Consider the following 23251-nt stretch of genomic DNA (forward strand, 5'->3'; position numbering starts at 1 on the left):
AATTCAGTGACTGTGGATTTACCAACCACGTCTGCTGGAAGTTTGTTCCAAGGATCTACAGTACTACTCTTTCAGTAAAATAATGTTTTCTCATGTTGCTTTTGATCTTTCCCCCAACTAACTTCAGATTGTGTCCCCTTGTTCTTGTGTTCACTTTCCTATTTTTAATTGGATTTATATGCCGCCCCTCTCCGAGGACTGTGGAGTCTGTTTTTATCTTGTCTATGGTTTTCTCTTTACCATTTGCTGCCTCTTTTGATGATGAATGTAAAGATGCAATGATCAAGAAAACGTCCTTTTAAATGTATATATTTGAAATAAAATTCCTTTTTAAAAAGAAAAATTAAAAACTTACGTCGGATCGTGGGTCCAGGATTTCCAGCTTTCGGCCCTGTGGCCACCTGTAGGGGCATGGAGTTTTGTTTCATCTGCTTTTCATTTCTGCGTCTTTTAAACCTGCTGTGGATAGAGATGAAGGGCATCCTAAACCTGTGGATGCCGCAGACACCCACTGGAGACATGGCCATCGAGAGCACCTGGAAGCAAACTATTTCTTGCCACATGGCTTCCATGGCTTACCAGACACAGGTAAGGTCAGTTTAGAACTGCCTCTTGGACATACACATACGCTGCAAATTTAGGGAAACACCCAATCAGGAAGTCCATTCGAAACGGTCTGAAGTGTAGAATCCAAACAGATCCTTAATGGTCAGAAACCAGAAGGGTCCCCACAGTCCCGAAGCAATAATCTAATATTCTGGGGACTAATTATGGACCCAGCATCCTGTTTAGAAATCCTTCGAGAGGGCTACTCTTAACAAACTGCAAATCCAAGCTAAGGCGTGGCCAGTGGATTTTAACTGCTTCCACGCATGGAACCTGGCAACCTTTATGATGTCACTTAAACCTCTAGAAATATAGAAGATTGATGATAGAAGATTGACATAGAAGATTGATCAGAAAAAGACCTCCTGGTCCATCTAGTCTGCCCTTATACTATTTCCTGTATTTTATCTTACAATGGATCTATGTTTATCCCAGGCATGTTTAAATTCAGTTACTGTGCATTGACCAACCATGTCTGCTGGAAGTTTGTTCCAAGCATCTACTACTCTTTCAGTAAAATAATATTTTCTCATGTTGCTTCTGATCTTTCCCCCAACTAACCTCAGATTGTGCCCCCTTGTTCTTGTGTTCACTTTCCTATTAAAAACACTTCCTCCTGAACCTTATTTAACTCTTTAACATATTTAAATGTTCCGATCATATCCCCCCTTTCCCTTCTGTCCTCCAGACTATACAGATGGAGTTCATGAAGTCTTTCCTGATAAGTTTTATGCTCAAGGCCTTCCACCATTCTTGTAGCCCATCTTTGAACCCGTTCAATTTTATCAATATCTTTTTGTAGGTGAGGTCTCCAGAACTGAACACAGGATTCTGTAACACAGTGTTCCTCTCCTCAGTGTCTTTCAGACATGTGGGTACCATAATATTGCAGGCAGTGTTGCAGTGAGGGAGGGGTCTTTCGCATTCGTAGGATCAAAGGGCTACCATTGAAGACTGTTCGAAAACTTCACCATGCCTGAGGGATGATTTGGGATGGCTTTGGAAAGCCTTTATTCATGAAGAGTTGGGCCTTTTTTGGTGATGGAATAAATTATACAACCCTCGCCTCTCTAAAATCTTCCCTATCTCTCTTTAACCATGATGCAAAGCTCCCTTGGTTTTCTTGCAATTGGTCTTCATTGTGTAGAAGTTGAGACTCTTACACCCTGTTTCAAATTTTGGTGGCCCATGTTTTTGGGGGTACTCTTGGACTGTCAACCATTGAGTAATCTTGGAAAGAAGGCACTTAGAAAGATGGCGCTTGGAAGGATGAAGAGCCAGTGTTCCCTCTAATGTTTTTTGGGGGGGTGGGCGGAAAAGTATAGTGTCTGAGCGGGACTGGGTGGCACAGAAATAATAAATGAATGAATGAATGAATGAACGAACGAACAAACAAACAAACAAACAAACAAACAAACAAACAAATAAAAAACCCACCCTGTTTTGCCTCAGAGAATTTCAAAATAAAATACTGTACTGTGTGTCTATAACAGTGAGCTAATAATAGGGCAACTCTATCAATATCAAAATGCCACTTAAATAGTTGAGCTAGTTTCCAACTAGATTTTGATTTTCTTTCTCTCTTCCTTACTCCCATTCTTTTTCTTTCTCTTTTCCTTCCTCTCTTTTTTCTATCTGTTTCTCTCTCTTCCTCTCTCTCTCCTTCCCTCTCACTCTTTCCCTCTCGGCTTCTGGGCAGGTATGGAAAACTCTGAGTTGATGATGATTTATAAGTGAGCGATTGCTCACTGCTCAGCTTAGAGGGAACTATGTGAAGAGCCCATGAAATAAAATAATAAACCAAGCTCTTCTGAGTAATTCTGAGGTTGCATTTGGAAGCCTTAAAACTTACAGGGGAAGATTCCTTCCTCACTGGGTAATTAATTATTATCAGTATTAATTGCTGACTCAGTTCCCTGAAAAGACTTTGTACCAGGGTATCAGTCCAGAAAAACAAGGGAAAGAAAAAGTACAGATTTTCAGGAGATAGACATCCTTTAATTATATGGCTGTATTATCCAGCTACCTTCATGTCTGTGGCTGAGCAAATGATATGCAAATGCTGAATATGCAGTTGGGTTAACATCTGAAGGACCCACCTGTATTGGATTTTGCTTAATAGGATTTGGGGATTTGAATGGGAAAGCGACACCTCCCTTTAGACAATTGCTAGAAGCAAAAGGAAGTTTACTGGTAGCTTAACCACTTCAGATTAGAACTAAGACGCCTTAAACAAGATCTAAGTATTGCCCACAAGATCATATGCTGCAACGTCCTGCCTGCCGGCGACTACTTCAGCTTCAACCACAACAACACAAGAGCACACAACAGATTTAAACTTAATATTAACCGCTCCAAACTTGACTGTAAAAAATATGACTTCAGTAACCGAGTTGTCGAAGCGTGGAACTCATTACCGGACTCCATAGTGTCATCCCCAAACCCCCAACACTTTACCCTTAGATTATCTACGGTTGACTTATCCAGATTCCTAAGAGGTCAGTAAGGGGCGAGTACAAGTGCACTAGAGTGCCTTCCGTCCCCTGTCCTATTGCTCTCCTATATCTCCTATACCTTTCTTCTATTCCTATATCTCTTCTTCCATACTTTCATTGATATGTTCTATTACTATATCTTCTTTTCTATTATTTCATAGATATATTTTACTATGAGTATCTCCTCATCATGTTTTTTACTATGTGTATATAGATATGTGTATATAGATATATACCCACTAAAACCCTCATTGTGTATTGGACAAAATAAATGAATAAAATAAATAAATAAGATATGGAGTTACCTACTAGTAGGAATGAATTAAAGAGTAGCAATAAACATTTTTTCCCCAACCAAACAGCCTCTTGATTTGACCAATGACAATTCTGATCAATTCCCATTCTATAAGACCAACGTCAAGCCAAGGTTGGTTATAGTAAAAGATAAGTCTATGGTTCATTTTGAAACATGTTAACCAGATGTTTTGGCTTCCTACAGGTTAATCTGGCTTTCAGGAGTTCTTGGTAGCGTCCTCAAAATTTTGGAGTCTAGCAAATACTCAACAATTAAGAACTCTGCTCAGTGTTCTGTCCGGTTGGATCACAATCTTAAATAAAGAACCACACATGCTGTCAAAAATTTGATCATAGGCAAAACCTATAGGCAAACTAAGTCCACGCATAAACTGGTTAACTAAAAGAATTTTCATTCTGGTGGCGTTCTGCTCTAATGAGCCGAAGATAAGAGAGGCTCAGGCTGCGAGCCAGAAAGAATCATAAATCTCAGTTCTTGAAGGGTTTCTGATAGCTTGACAAGACTTACAGTTCAATGGAACTCAGCAACTCATGAAACAGCATGGATAAGAAGTCTGTGAAAGCAGAAAGGTCTCTCGGCTTCAATTCACCAACCGCCATGATGATAAATGTTCACCACACCCTTTTCCCCAGCCTGTCCCTTATATACTGGCAAGGTGTAGCCAAATGTCCCATAGATCCATTAACGCCAAGAACCCCTTCTTTTTAGGTATTGCTACCTAGCCTATGTCCTCCTGACCCTTGTATCTAATAGGGGTTCCTGCTCCTCTAATTCCCCATCATCCTCTGACTCACTCAATCCCATAACTGGGGGTGATACAGACTCTAGTGGTTCCTCAGTTTCTTATTCCCCTTCACTTTCACTCTCGGACTCAGATGGTGAGAACACTGGCCTGCGATGCCAATCATAATTCGTCTCCTGGTCCTCAAAATCTGTGACGAGGTGAGCCAGACATGGACCACTCACAACACCATGGATCCCCAAAATGAAAAAAAATTACTCTCCTTAGTAGGAGATGCTGCTGATAGTGCTTTTATCTTCTTTTGAATCTTAAACATTCAAAGAGCCACAAAGACCCTCAACAGAAACCCCCCATTCAATTCTGGAGTCAACCGGAAGTCCGGTTCCACCTACCATAGAGTCTCCTTCTAGCACAGCATCCTTTTTCCTCTACCTGTCCTAACCGAAAGCCCTATCAGTTGTGGAGCTGACTGGAAACCCCACTCCTTGCCATAGAGTCTCCTTTTGGCACACCCTGCTTCCCTCCAACTGGTAGTGCCAACTGGTGACAGGGAGCCACAGCACAGGGATGAAAGAGCCACATGCGGCTCCAGAGCCACGAGTTGCTGACCATTGCACTATACCATTGCAAGATTATGCAGAGCCTTTGCGTTGTTCCTTATGCAGCAAAACACCGAGGGCAAAAATGCAAGAATAACTGAAGTTTATTTTATGATGATAAATGTACAGTATTTCAGTGGGCTTGACAGGGGATGACCCTCCTTGTCTGAGCATTTGCAGCAAAAGCCAAAGACAGTTTAATCTTGACTAGTAGTCCATCTGCTCGTTGTCACAGCCCAAGACCTCCATCCTCAGGGCAATATATTTGTTCCACTTGAGTGGGTGTATCCTCAAATATTTGGCAAAGAGTGGGACATCCAGAAAGTTCATCACAGGATGGAAATAATCCTGATTTCCCTGGAAAACCTGAAAAATGAGAGGATGGTGTTGTGGTTAGCTCTGGCCCAGCTCCTGCCCCAAGGACTGTGGATGTGGGGGAGACATCCACATGCTGCAGGCCTGTTTTGCTCCTGGTGGAATCTGCTGATGAAGGCTCCTCTGACCAAGAAGACATGAGTGACAGGGAGGAGGAGAGTGTGGCAGACAGCTCAGAAGGAGATCAATTATCTAGCTCCTCCTTGGATTCAGAACAAGAGTTAATGATACAGCCACGCATTTATTTATTTATTTATTATTTGGATTTGTATGCCGCCCCTCTCTGAAGACTCAGGGCGGCTAAGAGAGTGATGCATAGGCAACAACAACTGAGAGATTATTATCAAAGAAAATGAGGCCACCTGTGGTTGGGTGGGGCTGTGGTAATTAGTGAGGCTGCTATAAAGAGCAGCCTGTGGGTTTGGCCATTGTGGAGGATTATCTGATTGTTGTGTTTCGTGACTGCTTTGCTGCCTTTGACCTTTTGTGTGCTGATTTTTCCCCGCTTTGAAACTAAACCAGAGCAAAGTGTGTTTCACTTTGTGAAAGAAGAAGGACTGTGAATTGCCTCACAGCTGCAAGCTAAGTATCACAGAACTGATAAGGGACTTGTACAAATTACCAGTTTGTTTGGAGATGAGTGCTCTTAGTTATACCAAAAGAGGGCTTAGTTTAAGTGAATTTTCATTATAAAGAACATTGTTTTGAATTTTCAAACGTGTGTGTGTCTGAAATTTGTACCTGTGAATTTTTGGGAGGAGTCTACCAGAGAGCCCGACCGAACAGATGGTAACAGTCCCTTTTCATTGATCAGGGGGGAAAATTGGCAACTGGTTCCTATTTATGGTGGTGGCATATTCAATGCCCTGTGTTCCACTTGTGTTCCACTTTTGCCACCATCTCACATGGTCACATGGGGAAGTCAGATTCATTTAACCACCGAGTTTCTAACTGAACAACGGTAGCAATTCGCTGAACAGCTGTGGCAAGAAAGGTTTTAAAATGGAGAACCAATCACTTATAGCAACGGTCTCTCTTAGCAAAAGAAAGTCTGGGCTCAATAGTGGTCATAGGTTGAGGACTATTGTATGATTGGCTCGGGAATACTGGGGGTTGAAATAACACATCTTAAAGTTGCCAAGGTTGAGAAACATTGATCAGTTTATATAAGAGCCAGGAAGGTGCAGTTTTTAGAGTGCAGCACTGCAGGCTACTTCAGCTAACTACTAGCTGTACTTCAGCAGTTCAAATCCCACCACCGGCTCAAGGTTGACTCAGCCTTCCATCCTTCCAAGGTGGGCAAATATATGTTGATTCTGTAAACCGCTTAGAGAGGTCTGTAGAAGCACTATGAAGCGGTATATAAGTCACAATGCTATTGAATAGAATAGAATAGAATTTTATTGGCCAAGTGTGATTGGACACACAAGGAATTTGTCTTGGTGCATATGCTCTCAGCGTACATAAAATAAAATATACATTTGTCAAGAATCATGTGGTACGACACTTAATGATTGTCATAGGGGTCAAATAAGCAATGAAGAAGTAATATTAATAAAAATCTTAGGATACAAGCAACAAGTTACAGTCATACAGTCAACATGGGAGGAAATGGATAATAGGAATGATGAGAAAAACTAGTAGAATAGAAGTGCAAATTTAGTAGAAAGTCTACTATATGTTGTAAACTGCAGTGAGTCCATGGAGAGGAGCGGCATATAAAGCCAATAAATAAATGAATAAATAATAAATATAAGGAGAGCAATCCCTAATGAAGGAACATTTAATGTTATCTGTTCTGACCTAGGCATTTCCAAAACACGAATAGCAATAGCACTTAGACTTATATACCGCTTCATAGTGCTTTTACAGACCTCTCTAAGCAGTTTACAGAATCAGCCTCTTGCCCTCAACAATCTGGGTCCTCATTTGACCCACCTCGGAAGGATGGAAGGCTGAGTCAACCTTGAGCCTGGTGAGATTTGAACTGATGAACTACAGGCAGCATTCAACAGAAGCAGCTTGCAGTACAGCACTCTAACCACTGCACCATCGAAGCGGACACCTTGTGCCAACGAAAACTCTTTTTTATTAAGTTAATGTGAATTCTTCTTGTCCACATCCAGCGAAGTCTTTCAAGGGTAAATTTACAGTCACAGACCTGATCTGTGACCTTACTCTCAAGTCGACCCTTGTTCCTCAGCTGTTGCCTGTGTCTGTCAATTCTGAGTATGCACACACTGAGAACAGGCTCCAGCTGTTTGTCTGCTTCACTGATGTCTGACTCCAAAGGCAACTAATAACTGTTAGACAGTCCTGGCCCCCTCTCTGCCTCCCACACGGAGCACTCATCCGAACCTCCCTGGATTCCAGGACTGGCCCATGTTCATCCCCAACCTTCTCACTGTCCGAATCTGATACCAGCTCTCTCAGCAGGCCACAACACTATTGCACCTCAGACAGGAGGTGGCCGCATGAAGCTGTAGGGGAGCCAGGCAGGAGAGAAGAAAGCTCGTCCGAGGCCAGGAAGGAGGAAAGAGGAAAAAAGTCCAGCAGAGCTCACTTAACAAATGTTTCTCTCAGCAACATAAATTTTGGGCTCAACTGTGGTCATAAAAAGAGAACTCCCTGTAGGCAGAAACAGTACCGACCTGTTTCTCCCCATGTTGAAGGACGGATGTCCAGTTTTGGCCATCCATGCTGGTGGAAAGACTGAACTCCTTCACAAACATATGAGTGAAGACAGATTTGGCGCCTTGAGTGATTAATCCTGTCACCCGTACGACCTTCTTGAAGTTCACCTGAAGCCACTCAGCTGTGCTGTCAACCTGGGGGAAGAGACAGAATTTACATCCTTTGCTCCATCCTTGGACAACAAAAATGTGTCAGCCTTTCTAGTTTGCCTTTCCCAATCACCGATGATGTTGAAAAAATACAGATGTCGGGCAGGCAGGGGTTGCCGCTACTGTTGCTACCGGTGTGCTGTGTGCACACTTTCAGATCTCTGGCATGCATGCGCATGTGTCCCAGCAATGCCGTCTGGAGGGACCCAGGGGAAGAGCCTTCTCTGTGGTGGCCCCAACCCTCTGGAATCAACTCCCCCCAGAGATTAGGACTGCCCCCACCTTCCTTGCCTTTCACAAACTCCTAAAAACCCACCTTTGTCACCAGGCATGGGGAAATTGATTCCCCTGGCCGTTTTGTTTTATGTATGGTTTGTTTGGGTTGTATGAGCGTTTTAAAATCAAGGGTTTTTAATTGTTTTGCTGTTTTAATCATTGAATTTGTACTTTGTATTCTTGTTGTGAGCCGCTCCGAGTCTTCGGAGAGGGGCGGCATACAAATCTAATAAATGAATGAATGAATGGACGAATGAACGAATGAATGAACGAACGAACGAACGAACGAATGAATGAACGAATGAACGAATGAACGAATGAACGAATGAACGAATGAACGAATGAACGAATGAATGAATGAATGTGATGGACACGGGGGTGCTGGGATGGAACTTGGACTTTTCTTTAGGTGGGGAAAACCTGGAAACTTTGAGATTTGGATTTTCCTACATGTACCAATATGACATCTTTGATAAAATTGAGGGAACTGAATTTTGGAAATTGAACATTCGTTATAGACATTCAATTTACCTTTGGTCTCCATGCATTTATTCTCCCTTTCAGATTGAGCCGGGCCAAAAAGGGAGACCAAGTAGTAAATGCATTGTCAACCCAAGAGGAGGCAGTAATCTGTTCGTTGGGAATGGATTTGCTCTCCATTCCGAGTGGCATGGAACAGCCTAAAGGGAAAGAAAATAGACAAACCTAGTTACCCTCATTGAGAACATAGAATCCTAGCACTGGAGGGCACCTTAAAGGTCTTCTAGTCCAAGACCTGAGCTCCATTTTCAGCTACAATGTCCTCTTGCAACCCTCTGCCGGTTTTTATTTATTTATTTAGGATATTTAATAATAACAACAACCTCATATGAAACAATAATACAGTGATACCTCATCTTACGAACTTAATTGGTTCCAGGATGAGGTTTGTAAGGTGAAAAGTTTGTAAGACGAAACAATGTTTCCCATAGGAATCAATGGAAAAGCAATTAATGCGTGCAAGCCCAAAACTCACCCCTTTTGGCAGCCGAAGCGCCCATTTTTGCGCTGCTGGGATTTCCCTGAGGCTCCCCTTCATGGGAAACCCCACCTCCGGACTTCTGTGTTTTTGTGATGCTGCAGGGGAATCCCAGCAATGCAAAAACGGGTGCTTCGCTGGCAACGGAAGTCCGGAGGTGGGGTTTCCAGCGAGGGGAGCCTCAGTGAAATTGCAGCATCGCAAAAACACGGAAGTCCTTGAAACCCCACCTCCAGACTTCCGTGTTTTTGTGATGCTGTGATTTCGCTGAGGCTCCCCTCACTGGGAAACCCCACCTCCGGACTTCCGTTGCCAGCAAAGTGCCCGTTTTTGCACTGCTGGGATTCCCCTGCAGCATCGCATAAACACGGAAGTCTGGAGGTGGTGTTTCCCATGGAGGGGAGCCTCAAGAGAATCCCAGCAGCGCAAAAATGGGTGATTCGCTGGCAACAGAAGTCCAGAGGCGGGGCATCCCAGTGGCGGCGGCTTGGGTTTCTAAGGTAAAAATAGTTTGGAAGAAGAGGCAAAAAAATCTTAAACCCCGGGTTTGTATCTCGAAAAGTTTGTATGACGAGGGGTTTGTAAGACAAGGTATCACTGTACTAATAAAAGAGAATAATCTCATACTAAATTAATAAAATAATATAATAATCTCCCATCTCTCCAACCCGGCGACAACACATCACAGGAGGCATTTAATAGGCTCCATCCCACCTCCAGGTCCTCTGGCAGAACCAGGCCTTTTACCCTGATTTTTAAAATCATACTATTTTTACCCGCTACAAAGTTCGTCATTTACCTCCTTATTAACCATGCAATCTTACATTTGTTTGCTCAGCAGTTAACACATGGAACTTTCTCCCGAGTACAGTACTAGAGCCAGTGATATGGAGTGATTAAGAGGTTGAACTGGGACTTAACTTGAAGTCCAACCTTAGCCACAGATGCTCCCCGGAGACTTCGGGCCAGGTCGTTCTCTCTTAGTTATCTCAAAGAGTTATTGCTTTGGTGAAAAATGGAGAAAGAAAGTACTAAATAGGCTGCCTTTGGCTCTTACAAGATAGGTAGCTAAACTGTCTTTTGCAAACCTAACAAATACAAGAATAACAAATAACAGAATTGCAGACTTTATTGGTTAGGTGGGAAAAACATTAAAAAAATGGTTAGGTCAAAAAGAGGGCTGGAAAAATATTTACAGACCCTTCACATCCTCGACATAAATAGTTTAAACTCCTACCATCAAAATGACGCTATAGAACACTGCACACCAGAACAACTAGACACAAGAATTGGACTCTGTCTCTTCGTTCACACCAAGATGGACCTGGTACTTCTGCCTAACACACTATCTCTGGAACTTTCTTTCCAGAGAAGGTCTCCTGGTGCTGCTGAATTCATTATATCTTGGGTGCAGAGAAAGGCTGATAATATAGTCATTTAGACCAGGGATCTCCAACCTTGGCCACTGTACGACTGGTGGACTTCAACTCCCAGAATTCCACACTGGCTGAGGCATTCTGGGAGTTGAAGTCCACCATTTGGCTGAGGCATCCTGGGATTTATTTATTTATTTATTTATTTATTCATTCATTCATTCATTCATTCATTCATTCATTCATTTATTTATTTATTTATTTATTTACCATCCCAGAGGCCCTCTGGAGGCTGAAATCGACCTCCCAGAGCCTCCGCACAAGCCAAAAATCATGCTGGAGATCAGCTAGTTCAATAGCTCATGTGCCGGCAGATATGGGTCTGTGTCCAACTTGTGGCACACGTGCCATAGGTTTGCCATCACAGACCTAGGTGCATTCTGGTAGGTTAGTAATAATAATGATAATAATAATAATAATAATAATAGGAATAATAATAATAATAATAGGAATAATAATAATAATAATAGGAATAATAATAGGAATAATAATAATAATAATAAGAAGAAGAATAGAAATAATAATAATAGGAATAATAAGAATAAGAATAAGAATAAGAATAAGAATAAGAATAAGAATAAGAATAAGAATAAGAATAAGAATAAGAATAAGAATAAGAATAAGAATAAGAATAAGAATAAGAATAAGAATAAGAATAAGAATAAGAATAAGAATAAGAATAAGAATAAGAATAAGAATAAGAATAAGAATAAGAATAAGAATAGAAATAATAATAAGAATAAGAATAAGAATAAGAATAAGAATAGAAATAATAATAAGAAGAATAAGAATAATAAGAATAAGAATAATAAGAATAAGAATAATAATAATAATAAGAAGAATAAGAATAAGAATAAGAATAAGAATAAAAAATAACAACAACAATAATAACAATAATAACAACAACAAGAGTGGGAAGGGACCTTGGAGGTTTTCTATTCCAGCCCCCTGCTTAGGCAGGAGACCCTACACTACTTCAGACAGATGGTTATCCAACATCTGCTTTAAAACTTCCAGCATTCACAACTTCTGGAGGCAAGCTGTTCCACTGATCAACCGTTCTGACTGTCAGGAAATTTCTCCTTAGTTCTAAGTTACTTCTCTCCTTGTTTAGTTTCGACCTGTTATCATTATTATTATTATTATTATTATTATTATTATTATTATTATTATTATTTATTAAATTTGTATGCCGCCTCTCTCTGCAGACTGTTGCTTCTTGTTCTATGCTCAGGTGCTTTGGAGAATAGTTTGAGTCCTTCTTCTTTGTGGCAACCCCCGAGATACTCGAACACTGCTATCATGTCTCCCCCGGTCCTTATTTTCATTAAACTAGCCATGCCCAGTTCTTGCAACCATTCTTCATATGTTTTAGCCTCCAGGCCCCTAGTTTCTGAGACCCCACTGCCTCAACCACCCTCACCATCCTACGAATGGAAAAAAGAAGGAAAGGCATTAATTCCATACTGTTCAGGTCACAGCCCAGCAGCTCCATCCTCAAGGTGTTGCGAAAGTTGAAGTGAGTTGGGTGGAGACGGAGATAACGGGCTACAATGGGAGGGTCGAAGGCGTTATCCATCACGCTGACCCCATCCACATTTCCAGAGAATGTCTGTAGGCAAAGAAGCGAAAAGCAGCTTGGTTTACATTGGGGTATGCATAAGAGGAAAAGAGGAGTGGTACGGTGGCCTAGAGGTAGATTTCTCCCCTCGCAACCAGGAGGCTGTGAGTTCGACCCTAGGTAGAAACATAGAAACATAGAAGTCTGATGGCAGAAAAAGACCTCATGGTTCATCTAGTCTGCCCTTATACTATTTTCTGTATTGTATCTTAGGATGGATCTATGTTTATCCCAGGCATGTTTAAATTCAATTACTGTGGATTTATCTACCACGTCTGCTGGAAGTTTGTTCCAAGGATCTACTACTCTTTCAGTAAAATAACATTTTCTCACGTTGCTTTTGATCTTTCCCCCAACTAACTTCAGATTGTGTCCCCTTGTTCTTGTGTTCACTTTCCTATTAAAAACACTTCCCTCCTGGACCTTATTTAACCCTTTGACATATTTAAATGTTTCGATCATGTCCCCCCTTTTCCTTCTGTCCTCCAGACTATACAGATTGAGTTCATTAAGTCTTTCCTGGTACGTTTTATGCTTAAGACCTTCCAGGTAGAAGCAGATATTTCTCTCCCTAGACGTAATGAGAATATATCTGTTGAACAAAATGCCGCATTGGCGACAGGGTAGGGCATCCGGCCAGTAAAACACTCTGTTAGCTCCATTCAGTTACCCAGGCTCTACCCCACAAGGGATTATGGAAGTCGTTAAATGAAGATGATGAGGATGATGATGCAAAGGAGGGCAAGAGCTGTTATTAGGGGCTCTGCATAAAACCTGGGATGAACAGTAAGAGTGAGGAACTGCTGGTTTGCATCAGAGCCAGTCTGATGTAGTAGTTAAGTCAAGGTTAGAAACTGGTAGATGGCAGTTTTGGTCCTGCTTTGGTTCTGCTGGTAGATATGAGCTTGGGTCCTAGCTGATAACTTGGCTGAGCTCAAGGATGGGATCAAACACATCATCCTTCCGAGATGGGTAAAATGAAGACCCAGATTGTTGGGGGCAATCGGCTGACTGTGTAAACCATTTAGAGAGGGATGTAAAAAACTGTGAAGTGGTATATAAGTGCCACTATTGTTAACTCTGCCCACTGCCAACAGTTCAATCCTGACCAGTTCTAGGTTGATCAACCTTCCGTCTTTCCGAGGTGGATAAAAAGAGGACCGAAATATTGGGGGCAATATGCTGACTCTGTAAACTGCTTAGAGAGGGATGTAAAGCATTGTGAAGTGGTACATTAAGTGCTATTGCTAGAGTTAACTCTGCACAATGCCAGCAGTTCGATCCTGACCAGCTCAAGGGTGATCAGCCTTCCATCTTTGCGAGGTGGGTAAAAGGAGGACCCAAAATATTGGGGGCAATATGCTGACTCTGTAAACTGCTTAGAGAGGGATGTAAAGCATTGTGAAGCTATAGTTAACTATAGCTTTTGCTAGAGTTAACTCTGCACAATGCCAGCAGTTCGATCCTGACCAGCTCAAGGGTGACCAGCCTTCCATCTTTCTGAGGTGGGCAAAAAGAGGACCCAAAATGTTGGGGGCAATATGCTGACTCTGTAAAGAGGGGGCTGTAAAAGCACTATGAAACAGTATATAAGTTTAAGTGCCGCTGCTATTGCTTAGCTTCTTTCTAGCCTCAGCCAAGCTCAGCTAAATAATTTGGCCCGGCTTGACTTCTTTCCAGAAGATGGTAAAATGTGAGTTGTTCCCGGGAGCTTTTGCTGATCAAATCAAGATTTGCTTCTCGTTAATTGTTAATTGAACCTTGAGGCTGTGATTGTTACTGTGTTATCAATTTTGTTGTTTGCTCAAGTATTGCATGCATCTTTCTTAATTTGCCTTACGGTGGATGTTTTATTGTGATTTCTATCTTATTATTAAGTGCCTAGCAGATTATTTATATCGCAGATGAAGCAACGGAACAGAACAGGGAATGGAATGGAATAGAATAGAATAGAATATTTATTATCCCTTTGAATGTACCCTAGTCAGCATACATTAATAATAATAATAATAATAATAATAATAATAATAATAATAATAATAAAATTTATTAGATTTGTATGCCGCCCCTCTCCGCAGACTTGGGGCAGCTTAAAATAAAATCTCATTGCATTCTGCTCTCAAAAGATAATCATTATGCATATATTCACACACACACACACATATAACATGGAGAAAAAACGCAGTCAGGTTTAAATCAGGGGTGAAATCCAGCAGGTTCTGACAGGTTCTGGAGAACCGGTAGTGGAAATTTTGAGTAGTTCAGAGAACTGACAAATACCACCTCTGGTTGGCCCCAGAATGGGGTGGGAATGGAGATTTTGCAGTATCCTTCCCCTGGAGTGGGAAGGGAATGGAGGTTTTGCAGTATCCTTCCCCTGGAATGGGGAGAGATCTGAGATTTTGCAGTATCCTTCCCCTGGAATGGGGAGGGATTGGAGATTTTGCAGTATCCTTCCCCTGGAATGGGGAGAGATCGGAGATTTTGCAGTATTCTTTCCCTGGAATGGGGGGAGATTGGAGATTTTGCAGTATCCTTCCCCTGGAATGGGGGGGGGGATTGGAGATTTTGCAGTATCCTTCCCCTGGAATGGGGAGAGATTGGAGATTTTGCAGTATCCTTCCCCATTCCAGGGAGGGATTTTGCAGTATCCTTCCCCTGGAATGGGGAGGGATTGGAGATTTTGCAGTATCCTTCCCCATTCCAGGGAGGGATTTTGCAGTATCCTTCCCCTGGAATGGGGAGGGATTGGAGATTTTGCAGTATCCTTTCCCATTCCAGGGAGGGATTTTGCAGTATCCTTCCCCTGGAATGGGGAGAGATTGGAGATTTTGCAGTATCCTTCCCCGTTCCAGGGGGGGATTTTGCAGTATCCTTCCCCTGGAATGGGGAGAGATCGGAGATTTTGCAGTATCCTTCCATTGGCAGGGTGAAGGGGAAGATTCACGGATGGAATAAACAACAAAGCTGTTACAGAAGCCAATAGTCCTGCTATAGATAATGCACTGCCACCTCCTGTTGGTCATTGATATATGCATCCCATTTATCAGCATGTATAAAGTGAGCCATAGAAGCCCCTGAAGTCCCGTGCCAAGCAAGTCCACATTCTGCATTGACAAACACTGCATTCTTTTCAGATTATTCAAATTGCCGTGTTATATTTTTGATTTGTTCTACTTTCACAGTAGTTAAATGAAGATTGGAACATAGCTATTCTCGCATTCTTTCTCAGGCACAACTAATCCTATTTAGCCTTTTTCCCCTACCCCAACTATAATGTTTTCGGCTTAAGGCTTCTTCACAGCTTGAAGAATTATCTGACAACTGCAATATCAGATTTAACAAGGCCTTTCCCATCCCAGATGTATTAAATTCATAGTTATTATTGCAATCATCAGGAGATAATTAAAAGTGGAAACCAGCTCTTCAACTTTGCACGTACTAAATTTAAAGATTTGCAGCCTCAACATGTCTGCTTTTATTTATGGGTTGAGTATTTAAAGATGCCTTCTAGCATGAAATGATGGTTTGCTTTCTCAACTGTATTAATATATTTTCAAACTGTCTGTTTTGTTTTCTGATTACAAGAGAATCACTAAAAAAAAATAATTACCATTTGAGAGTTGGTAGAATTGCCTTTATAACTCTTCCAATTCTCTCCATCCAGACTATAGAAGATGACAAACTGGGTGATGTAATAGTTGGATAATTTCTGCCGAGCTCCTTGGGTTTTTATTCCATGGATGATCTTGGGTTGGAGCAAGTCCACCTGGAGAACAAGGACACTCTTTTCTTTTGGAAAACAAAAGATGTTTGGGATTGCACCTCCCAGAGTTCTAAATTCAATACAGCAATCATGGACTCCACACACTTTGGAAAAAGCCTACCATGTAGAGGAGTGGTGTCAAATCCAAGGGCCATGTGCCAGATTTGGTCCACAGCATGCTTAAATCTGGCAGTGCTTCTGCTGGATAAAATGGGCTGTGGGCAGTGGTGGGCCACCAATCCTGGCACTACCGGAACAGTCCGGGAGTGCAAGAGCGTGCATGCACCCGGCGCTTGTGTGCACCTGGTGTAGGATTTAGCTTATGCGCCTGTGCAAAAGCCAATGTTTGCTTAAATGTATTGAAACACTATAGCTTTAAGAGTTAGTTTTATGGAATGCCATAAGAGGGAGCCAGAAGCGGCGTTCTCTGTCTCTGCTATTTCTATTATGTTCTCAGTGACTGCTGTAGTAAGAACTGTGTGTTAAATGCTAGTTTATGTATTTGTAAGCTGAACAAATAAGATGTAAGGTATATGTATTGTCTGATTTAACTGTGTATGACTAAAACTGTCCTTGACTAAGGTATTAGCCAAAGTAAATAATATTTTATACACTTAATGTATCTGGATTGTAATTACTGAACCATTACTCGTATCTCTGGACTATCAGCTGGATATCTCCGGGACCGCCTTCTGCTGCACGAATCCCAGCAACCAGTAAGGTCCCACAGAGTAGGTCTTCTCCGGGTCCTGTCAACTAAACGCTTGGTGGGACCCAGGGGAAGAGCCTTCTCTGTGGCGGCCCCGGCCCTCTGCAACCAACTCCCCCCAGAGATTAGAATTGCTCCCACCCTCCTTGCCTTTCGTAAGCTGCTTAAAACCCACCTCTGCCGCCAAGCATGGGGGAACTGAGATACGCTTTCCCCCTAGGCCTTTACAATTTTATGCATGGTATGTCTGTACATATGTTTGGTTTTATAATAAGGGTTTTTAACTGTTTTAGTATTGGATTACTATTATATGCTGTTTTATTGCTGTTGTTAGCCGCCCCAAGTCTGCGGAGAGGGGCGGCATGCAAATCCAATAAATAAATGAATAAATATCTGCTAGAATTCCACGTTTTCTCTGTGTATGTGTATCTTTGACAACTCAGAGTTCACTCTGCACACTCCTTTAGACTTTCAAGTGCAATAAAGCTGCTAATCTTTAATTGCACTACAAGTTCTAGTTCTTGTGTGGACTACAAGGTCAATTCATGGATTACTTTCACTTTCTCTATTGTCCAAAAGAAGAATGGGACCTGATAATTATACATCCTATTATGCCCATTTGTTCTTAACCTGTAGAACCTCTGCATCCTAATGAACAAGCTTACCTGTATCCAGGAGTTCTTTTGGTCACTCCTCCAAGCGTTGATTGACCCAGAATTGTCTAATCTGGCCAGGCTGGGAACCCATTTACCTTGGATCGAAAGAAAGAAGACAAGCGACTAGAACATGAAGATTTGGCAAGCTGTGGCTCTCAACAGCCTGCTTTTCCTTTGAGGTGGACCTTGAATTGGACCGTAAGGCCAAAGCCTTTAAGGGGTTCTTACCAGGGGTGGGTTCTAACCAGTGATGGGTTGCCAAATTTTTTACTACTACACTATGGGCCAATGTTCCCTCTAATTTTTTTTCAGTGTGGGTGGAAAAGTATAGTGTCTGAGCGGCAGTCCCTTCGGGACTGGGCGGCAAAGAAGTATATATGTATGTATATATGTATAAATAAATAAATAAATTAAATAAATTAAATAAATAAATAAATAAATTACCTTCTTTTTTATTAATAAAACAAAACCAAAATCTATTACTATTAAAACTAAAACAACCAGCAAAACTCTCCTGTTTCTCCCTTCCTTTCCTCTTTCGTCTACCCTGCCTCTCTCTCGCTCCCTCTTTTTCTACCTCCCTTCCTGCCTCTCTCTCCCTCTCTCTTTTTCTCCCTCCCTCCCTTCCTATCCCTCTTTCTCTCTCTCTCTTCCTTTTTCTCTGGCTAGAACCAGTCTCTCTCCCCCCCCTCCAGCCAGGATACTTGCAACAGAAAGGCGTGGTGGTAAGGGCCAGGGCAGGGGTGGGAGGGCGCGCAGGCACCACGGGAAGAACAAGGCTCGAGCCCGCCAGCCCCCCCCCCCAGCCAGGATACTTGCAACAGAGAGGCGCAGTGGTAAGGGATAGGGCAGGGGAGGGAGAGCGTGTGGGTGCTGCGGGAAGAACAAATGTAATAAATTATCATTATCATTATCATTATCATTATCATTATCATTATCATCATTATCATCATTATCATCATTATCATCATTTTCATCATTTTCATCATTATCATCATTATCATCATTATCATCATTATCATTATCATCATTATTATAATCATTATCATTATCATTATCATTATCATTATCATTATCATTATCATCATCATCATCATCATCATCATCATCATTATCATCATTATCATCATTATCATCATTATCATCATTATCATCATTATTATCATTATCATCATCATTATCATCATCATTATCATTATCATCATCATTATCATCATTATCATCATTATCATCATTATCATCATTATCATCATTATCATCATTATCGTCATTATCGTCATTATCATTATTATCATTATTATCATTATTATAATTATTATAATTATTATCATTATCATCATTATTATAATTATTATCATCATCATCATTATCATTATCATTATCATCATCATCATCATCATCATCATTATCATCATTATCATCATCATCATCATCATTATCATTATTATCATTATTATTATCATTATTATCATTATCATCATTATTATCATTATTATCATTATCATCATCATTATTGTTGTTGTTGTTATTATTATCATCATCATCATCATCATCATCATCATCATCATCATCATTATTAATGTTATGTAAGAAAAATCATAAGGCCCTATGTCCTAATTGGCTTTAGGAAATCCTGGTTCTGTAAAAACAGACAAGTCCCGAAAAAAAAAACCAAAAAGGAGAAATATGTTCAGTGAATGTGCTGTCTCACTGCCCCAAGTATGGGAGGAAATGGGAAGAAACAGGGATATGAATAATCCAATGAAGAATGTATAAAATAGCTGTATTCTGTATTGGCAAATTACCCTAGAGACACATGGACTGCTTTCCGTGATCTCTATGGTCTCAATATGCATATTGATTTTTCCTTTTGACTTTGTTCAAAATAAAGTTTTTCCTTTTTTGTTATGCCTGGTCTCTTGGATTTTTATCACATGTTATGATTTCATTAACTATTTGATAGCCTTTTTCACAATTAAATATTCCTAGACAATTAACCCATGGAACCGTTTACCTTCCGAAGTTGTAGGACTTCATCATTGGAGGTTTTTAAGAAAAGATTGGACTGACACTTGTTTGAAATGGTACAGTGTCCCCTGTTTGAGCAAAGGGCTGGACTAGAAGACCTCCAAGGTCTCTTCCAGCTCTATTCTGATGGACCATCCCTGCATAAAATCCCCCTCTTTTCTTAACAGAACCCCAAAAATAGAATCCAATCAGAGAAGAAATCAAGATTCTAGTTCTCACCATAGTGTTCTGAAGCCGTGATTTGGGAGTCAGTAATATATCCAGAAGCTAAGCCCAGAGGACTCTGGCAATCTGAAACCAAAGCGTAAAAAAATACAGCGATCTAGTAATTGTTGAACAGTGAACACATGTCCGCTCTGATTTATTTGGGGGGTGGGGGTGGTTGGTGGCGGACTTTAAGACAATATGGCGGAAGTAAAACGACAATGCTGTATGGTTCTTAAGCGAATGTTGCGGTCCTTAATCAAACCAATGGTTCTCTCTGGATGTGGTTTCGCCAAAAAAAAAACCCGGAAGGAACTGCCAGCTTTGGGCAAAAAATGTCATTAAAATGACCACATGACCATGAGACATTACATATCTTCATAAGTACAAGTTGTCCTCGACTTACGACGACAGTGGAGCCCCAAATTTATCTTGCTAAGTAAGAAATTAGTTCAGTGAGTTTTTTGTGACTTTTCTTATCTGTTAAGTGAATCTCTGCCGTTGTTAAATAAGTAACACGGTTGTTAAGCGAATCTGGTTTCCCCATTGACTCTGCTGGTCAGAAGGTCACAAAACAGGATCCTGGAATAATGCAATGGTCATAAATATGAACCGGCTGCAGAACATCTGAGTTTTGCTCATGTGACAACAGTTGTAAATATGAAAAAAATGGGCATTAATCACTTTTTCCAATGCCATTATAACTTCAAACGGTCACTAAATAAACTGTTGTAAGCTGAGGACCACCTGACCCGCCATGTTGCCAGTGCCTGTGGTCACATGACTGTGCGAGGTGCAATCATTAGAACTTCCAGAACTTATCGGTAAGTTTTTTATTTATTTTATTTATTTATTTTGTCCAATACACAATGTCAGTTTTAGTGGGTATATATCTATATACACATAGTAAAATACATGATGAAGGTTATAGAGGAGATACTCATAGTAAAATATATCTAAGAAATATAAAAGAAGGTATAGTAATAGAACATATCAATGAAAGAATAGAAGAAGAGATATAGGAATAGAAGAAAGGTATAGGAGATATAGGAGAGCAATTGGTCAGGGGACGGAAGGCACTCTAGTGCACTTGTACTCGCCCCTTACTGACCTCTTAGGAATCTGGATAGGTCAACCGTAGATAATCTAAGGGTAAAGTGTTGGGGGTTTGGGGATGACACTATGGAGTCCGGTAATGAGTTCCATGCTTCGACAACTCGGTTACTGAAGTCATATTTTTTACAGTCAAGTTTGGTGCACTTAATATTAAGTTTAAATCTGTTGTGTGCTCTTGTGTTGTTGTGGTTGAAGCTGAAGTAGTCGCCGACAGGCAGGACGTTGCAGCATATGATCTTGTGGGCAATACTTAGATCTTGTTCTCAACTTTCTAGGCCCAGGACTGAAAGTCTAGTCTCGTAGGGTTTCATTTTTTTAGATTGGATATAACTTCAAGTGATGATTACGTGACTTGTCCTAAGTCAAGGACTATCTGAAGAGTTTTGTTATTGAGTTAGGAAGAAAGATTGGCTCAGTTTCTTACCTTTGTTGTACACCAGAAAGAGGGCACTCATTCCTGCCTGTTCATGCTCACTGACCGCACATTCCACTCGCCAAATTCCAGGATGGGAGGGTCTCATTTCCACCGTCTCAAAGGCCCCTTCCCGAAGATACAAGAATAATAGACAATCAACACGTTGCTTCTCCTGTTTCCATAGTTTTATGGAACAAGATTTCACATATCTTTAAGGCAGGGGTGAAATCTACTTACTTTCCTTCTGGTTTGGAAGGAGGCGGAGAAGAAGAAAGGAGAAAGAAGAAAGGAGAAGGTGAGAAAGAAGAAGAGGAAAAAGCAGAAGAGGAAGAGGAAGGAGAAGGAGGAGAAGGAGAAGAAGGAGAAGGTGGAGCAAAAGAAGGAGAAGAGAGAAGAAAGGAGAAGGGAAAGTTAAGTAAGAGGAAGAAGAGAAGAGGAAGAAGAAGAAGGAGAAGGTGAAAAAGAAGAAGAAGCTTCAGTGGATTGTTGATTCCACACTGGTTTATTTTTGCAAGTTGTATTCCATTGATCAGGTCCTGCTTAAGCAGAGACTGGACAACCATCTACCAAGAATAATCTAGTTGTGCAATTTTCTGGGTTGTGAAAGAGATTGAAGTAAATGGATTTTAACATCCATTTTCATCCCGGAAATAAAGGGAGGAGAGGTCAAATAGGACAAAAATAAATCCTGTCTCATTTTAAGCTTTTTTATAGCTCTATAGATCAGTTTATCTCCACCTCAGTGATTTTAAGATGTGTGGACTTCAACTCCCAGAATGTATGACACCTACGGGGTAATTCTGGGAGTTGAAGTCCACGTACCTTAATGTCGCGGAAGTTGAGAGACACAGCGGCTTCAAATAAAGTGAGCAGTAGAGGATTCAACTAGAGGACATATGAGGCTATCACTCTATGGTTAAAGAAGCTGTTCTTACTAAATTCAGGCATGAACCGGCAAGAGCTTCAACCACTCATACTGTGCCTTACCAGGGAAGAGGTTATAGACGGCCAAACGGTACTCCTCCGCCATTCGGATGGTGAACACCTGTCCATGGAAGTGGACAGCATGGATGTCTTCCCCTGCATTCAGCAGATACCACCTGACTCGCTGATGTAGACCCATCACCAGGCCTGGCAAGGTGTCTCTCACGTGACCATTGATAGCTGAAGAAAAAAGAATGGAGAATGTTCAGATTTAATATAGCCCCGAGTCTTCGGAGAGGGGCGGCATACAAATCTAATAAATTAATAAATTCTTCTTCTTCTTCTTCTTCTTCTTCTTCTTCTTCTTCTTCTTCTTCTTCTTCTTCTTCCTCTTCCTCTTCATTATTATTATTATTATTATTATTATTATTATTATTATTATCATTAATTAGCTATTTAGAATCTTAAATATAATTGAGGAAGGTGAGGTGACCTCCTCAATGACAAATTCCTTGTGTGGCCAATAAAAAATTATATTCTATTTTGTTCTGTTCTGTTGTAAGTCATCTGTATTTGGGAGATTAGTTCCAGTGATGGGGTCCTACAGGTACGGTCAGGTATGCAGAACCGGTAGAAAAAAATTGATTTTTTCCCCCTTTTTTCCTCAGGATATGTTTTTCCTATCGCAGTAAATGAGATTGAATGTGTATAATTTCAGAAGAGCTGTGCGTGCATGTGTGTGTACATACACTTTATATAGTGTTGTGGTTAGCTCTGGCCCAGCTCCTGCCCCAAGGACTGTGGATGTGGGGGAGACATCCACATGCTGCAGGCCTGTTTTGCCCCCGGTGGAATCTGATGATGAAGGCTCCTCTGACCAAGAAGATATGAGTGACAGGGAGGAGGAGAGTGTGGCAGACAGCTCAGAAGGAGATCAATTATCTAGCTCCTCCTTGGATTCAGAACAAGATTTAATGATACAGCCACGCTTGCGGAGAGCGATGCATAGGCAACAACAACTGAGAGATTATTATCAAAGAAAATGAGGCCACCTGTGGTTGGGTGGGGCTGTGGTAATTAGTGAGGTTGCTATAAATAGCAGCCTGTGG

The 23251-nt window shown here is 41.1% G+C and overlaps 1 protein-coding gene across 2 annotated transcripts in view; it reads right to left on the minus strand.

Annotated features, from left to right (window-relative positions):
- Nucleotides 1-4844: 4844 nt before the first annotated feature.
- F8 (coagulation factor VIII) overlaps nucleotides 4845-23251 on the minus strand; it is a 62389-nt gene continuing 43982 nt past the window's right edge. For both annotated transcript variants that reach the window (XM_070759810.1, XM_070759808.1), the window contains 9 exons: nucleotides 22206-22382; nucleotides 21228-21344; nucleotides 19703-19774; nucleotides 17465-17550; nucleotides 15938-16093; nucleotides 12171-12315; nucleotides 8784-8932; nucleotides 7785-7961; nucleotides 4845-5124 (listed from right to left, as the gene is read on the minus strand). In XM_070759810.1, the coding sequence (XP_070615911.1) occupies nucleotides 4966-5124; nucleotides 7785-7961; nucleotides 8784-8932; nucleotides 12171-12315; nucleotides 15938-16093; nucleotides 17465-17550; nucleotides 19703-19774; nucleotides 21228-21344; nucleotides 22206-22382 (1238 nt within the window). In that variant the 3' untranslated portion in view covers nucleotides 4845-4965. The remainder of the gene's footprint in view (nucleotides 5125-7784; nucleotides 7962-8783; nucleotides 8933-12170; nucleotides 12316-15937; nucleotides 16094-17464; nucleotides 17551-19702; nucleotides 19775-21227; nucleotides 21345-22205; nucleotides 22383-23251) is intronic.

Source organism: Erythrolamprus reginae, chromosome 8, assembly GCF_031021105.1.
Source record: "Erythrolamprus reginae isolate rEryReg1 chromosome 8, rEryReg1.hap1, whole genome shotgun sequence".
NCBI classification, from domain to species: domain Eukaryota; kingdom Metazoa; phylum Chordata; class Lepidosauria; order Squamata; family Dipsadidae; genus Erythrolamprus; species Erythrolamprus reginae.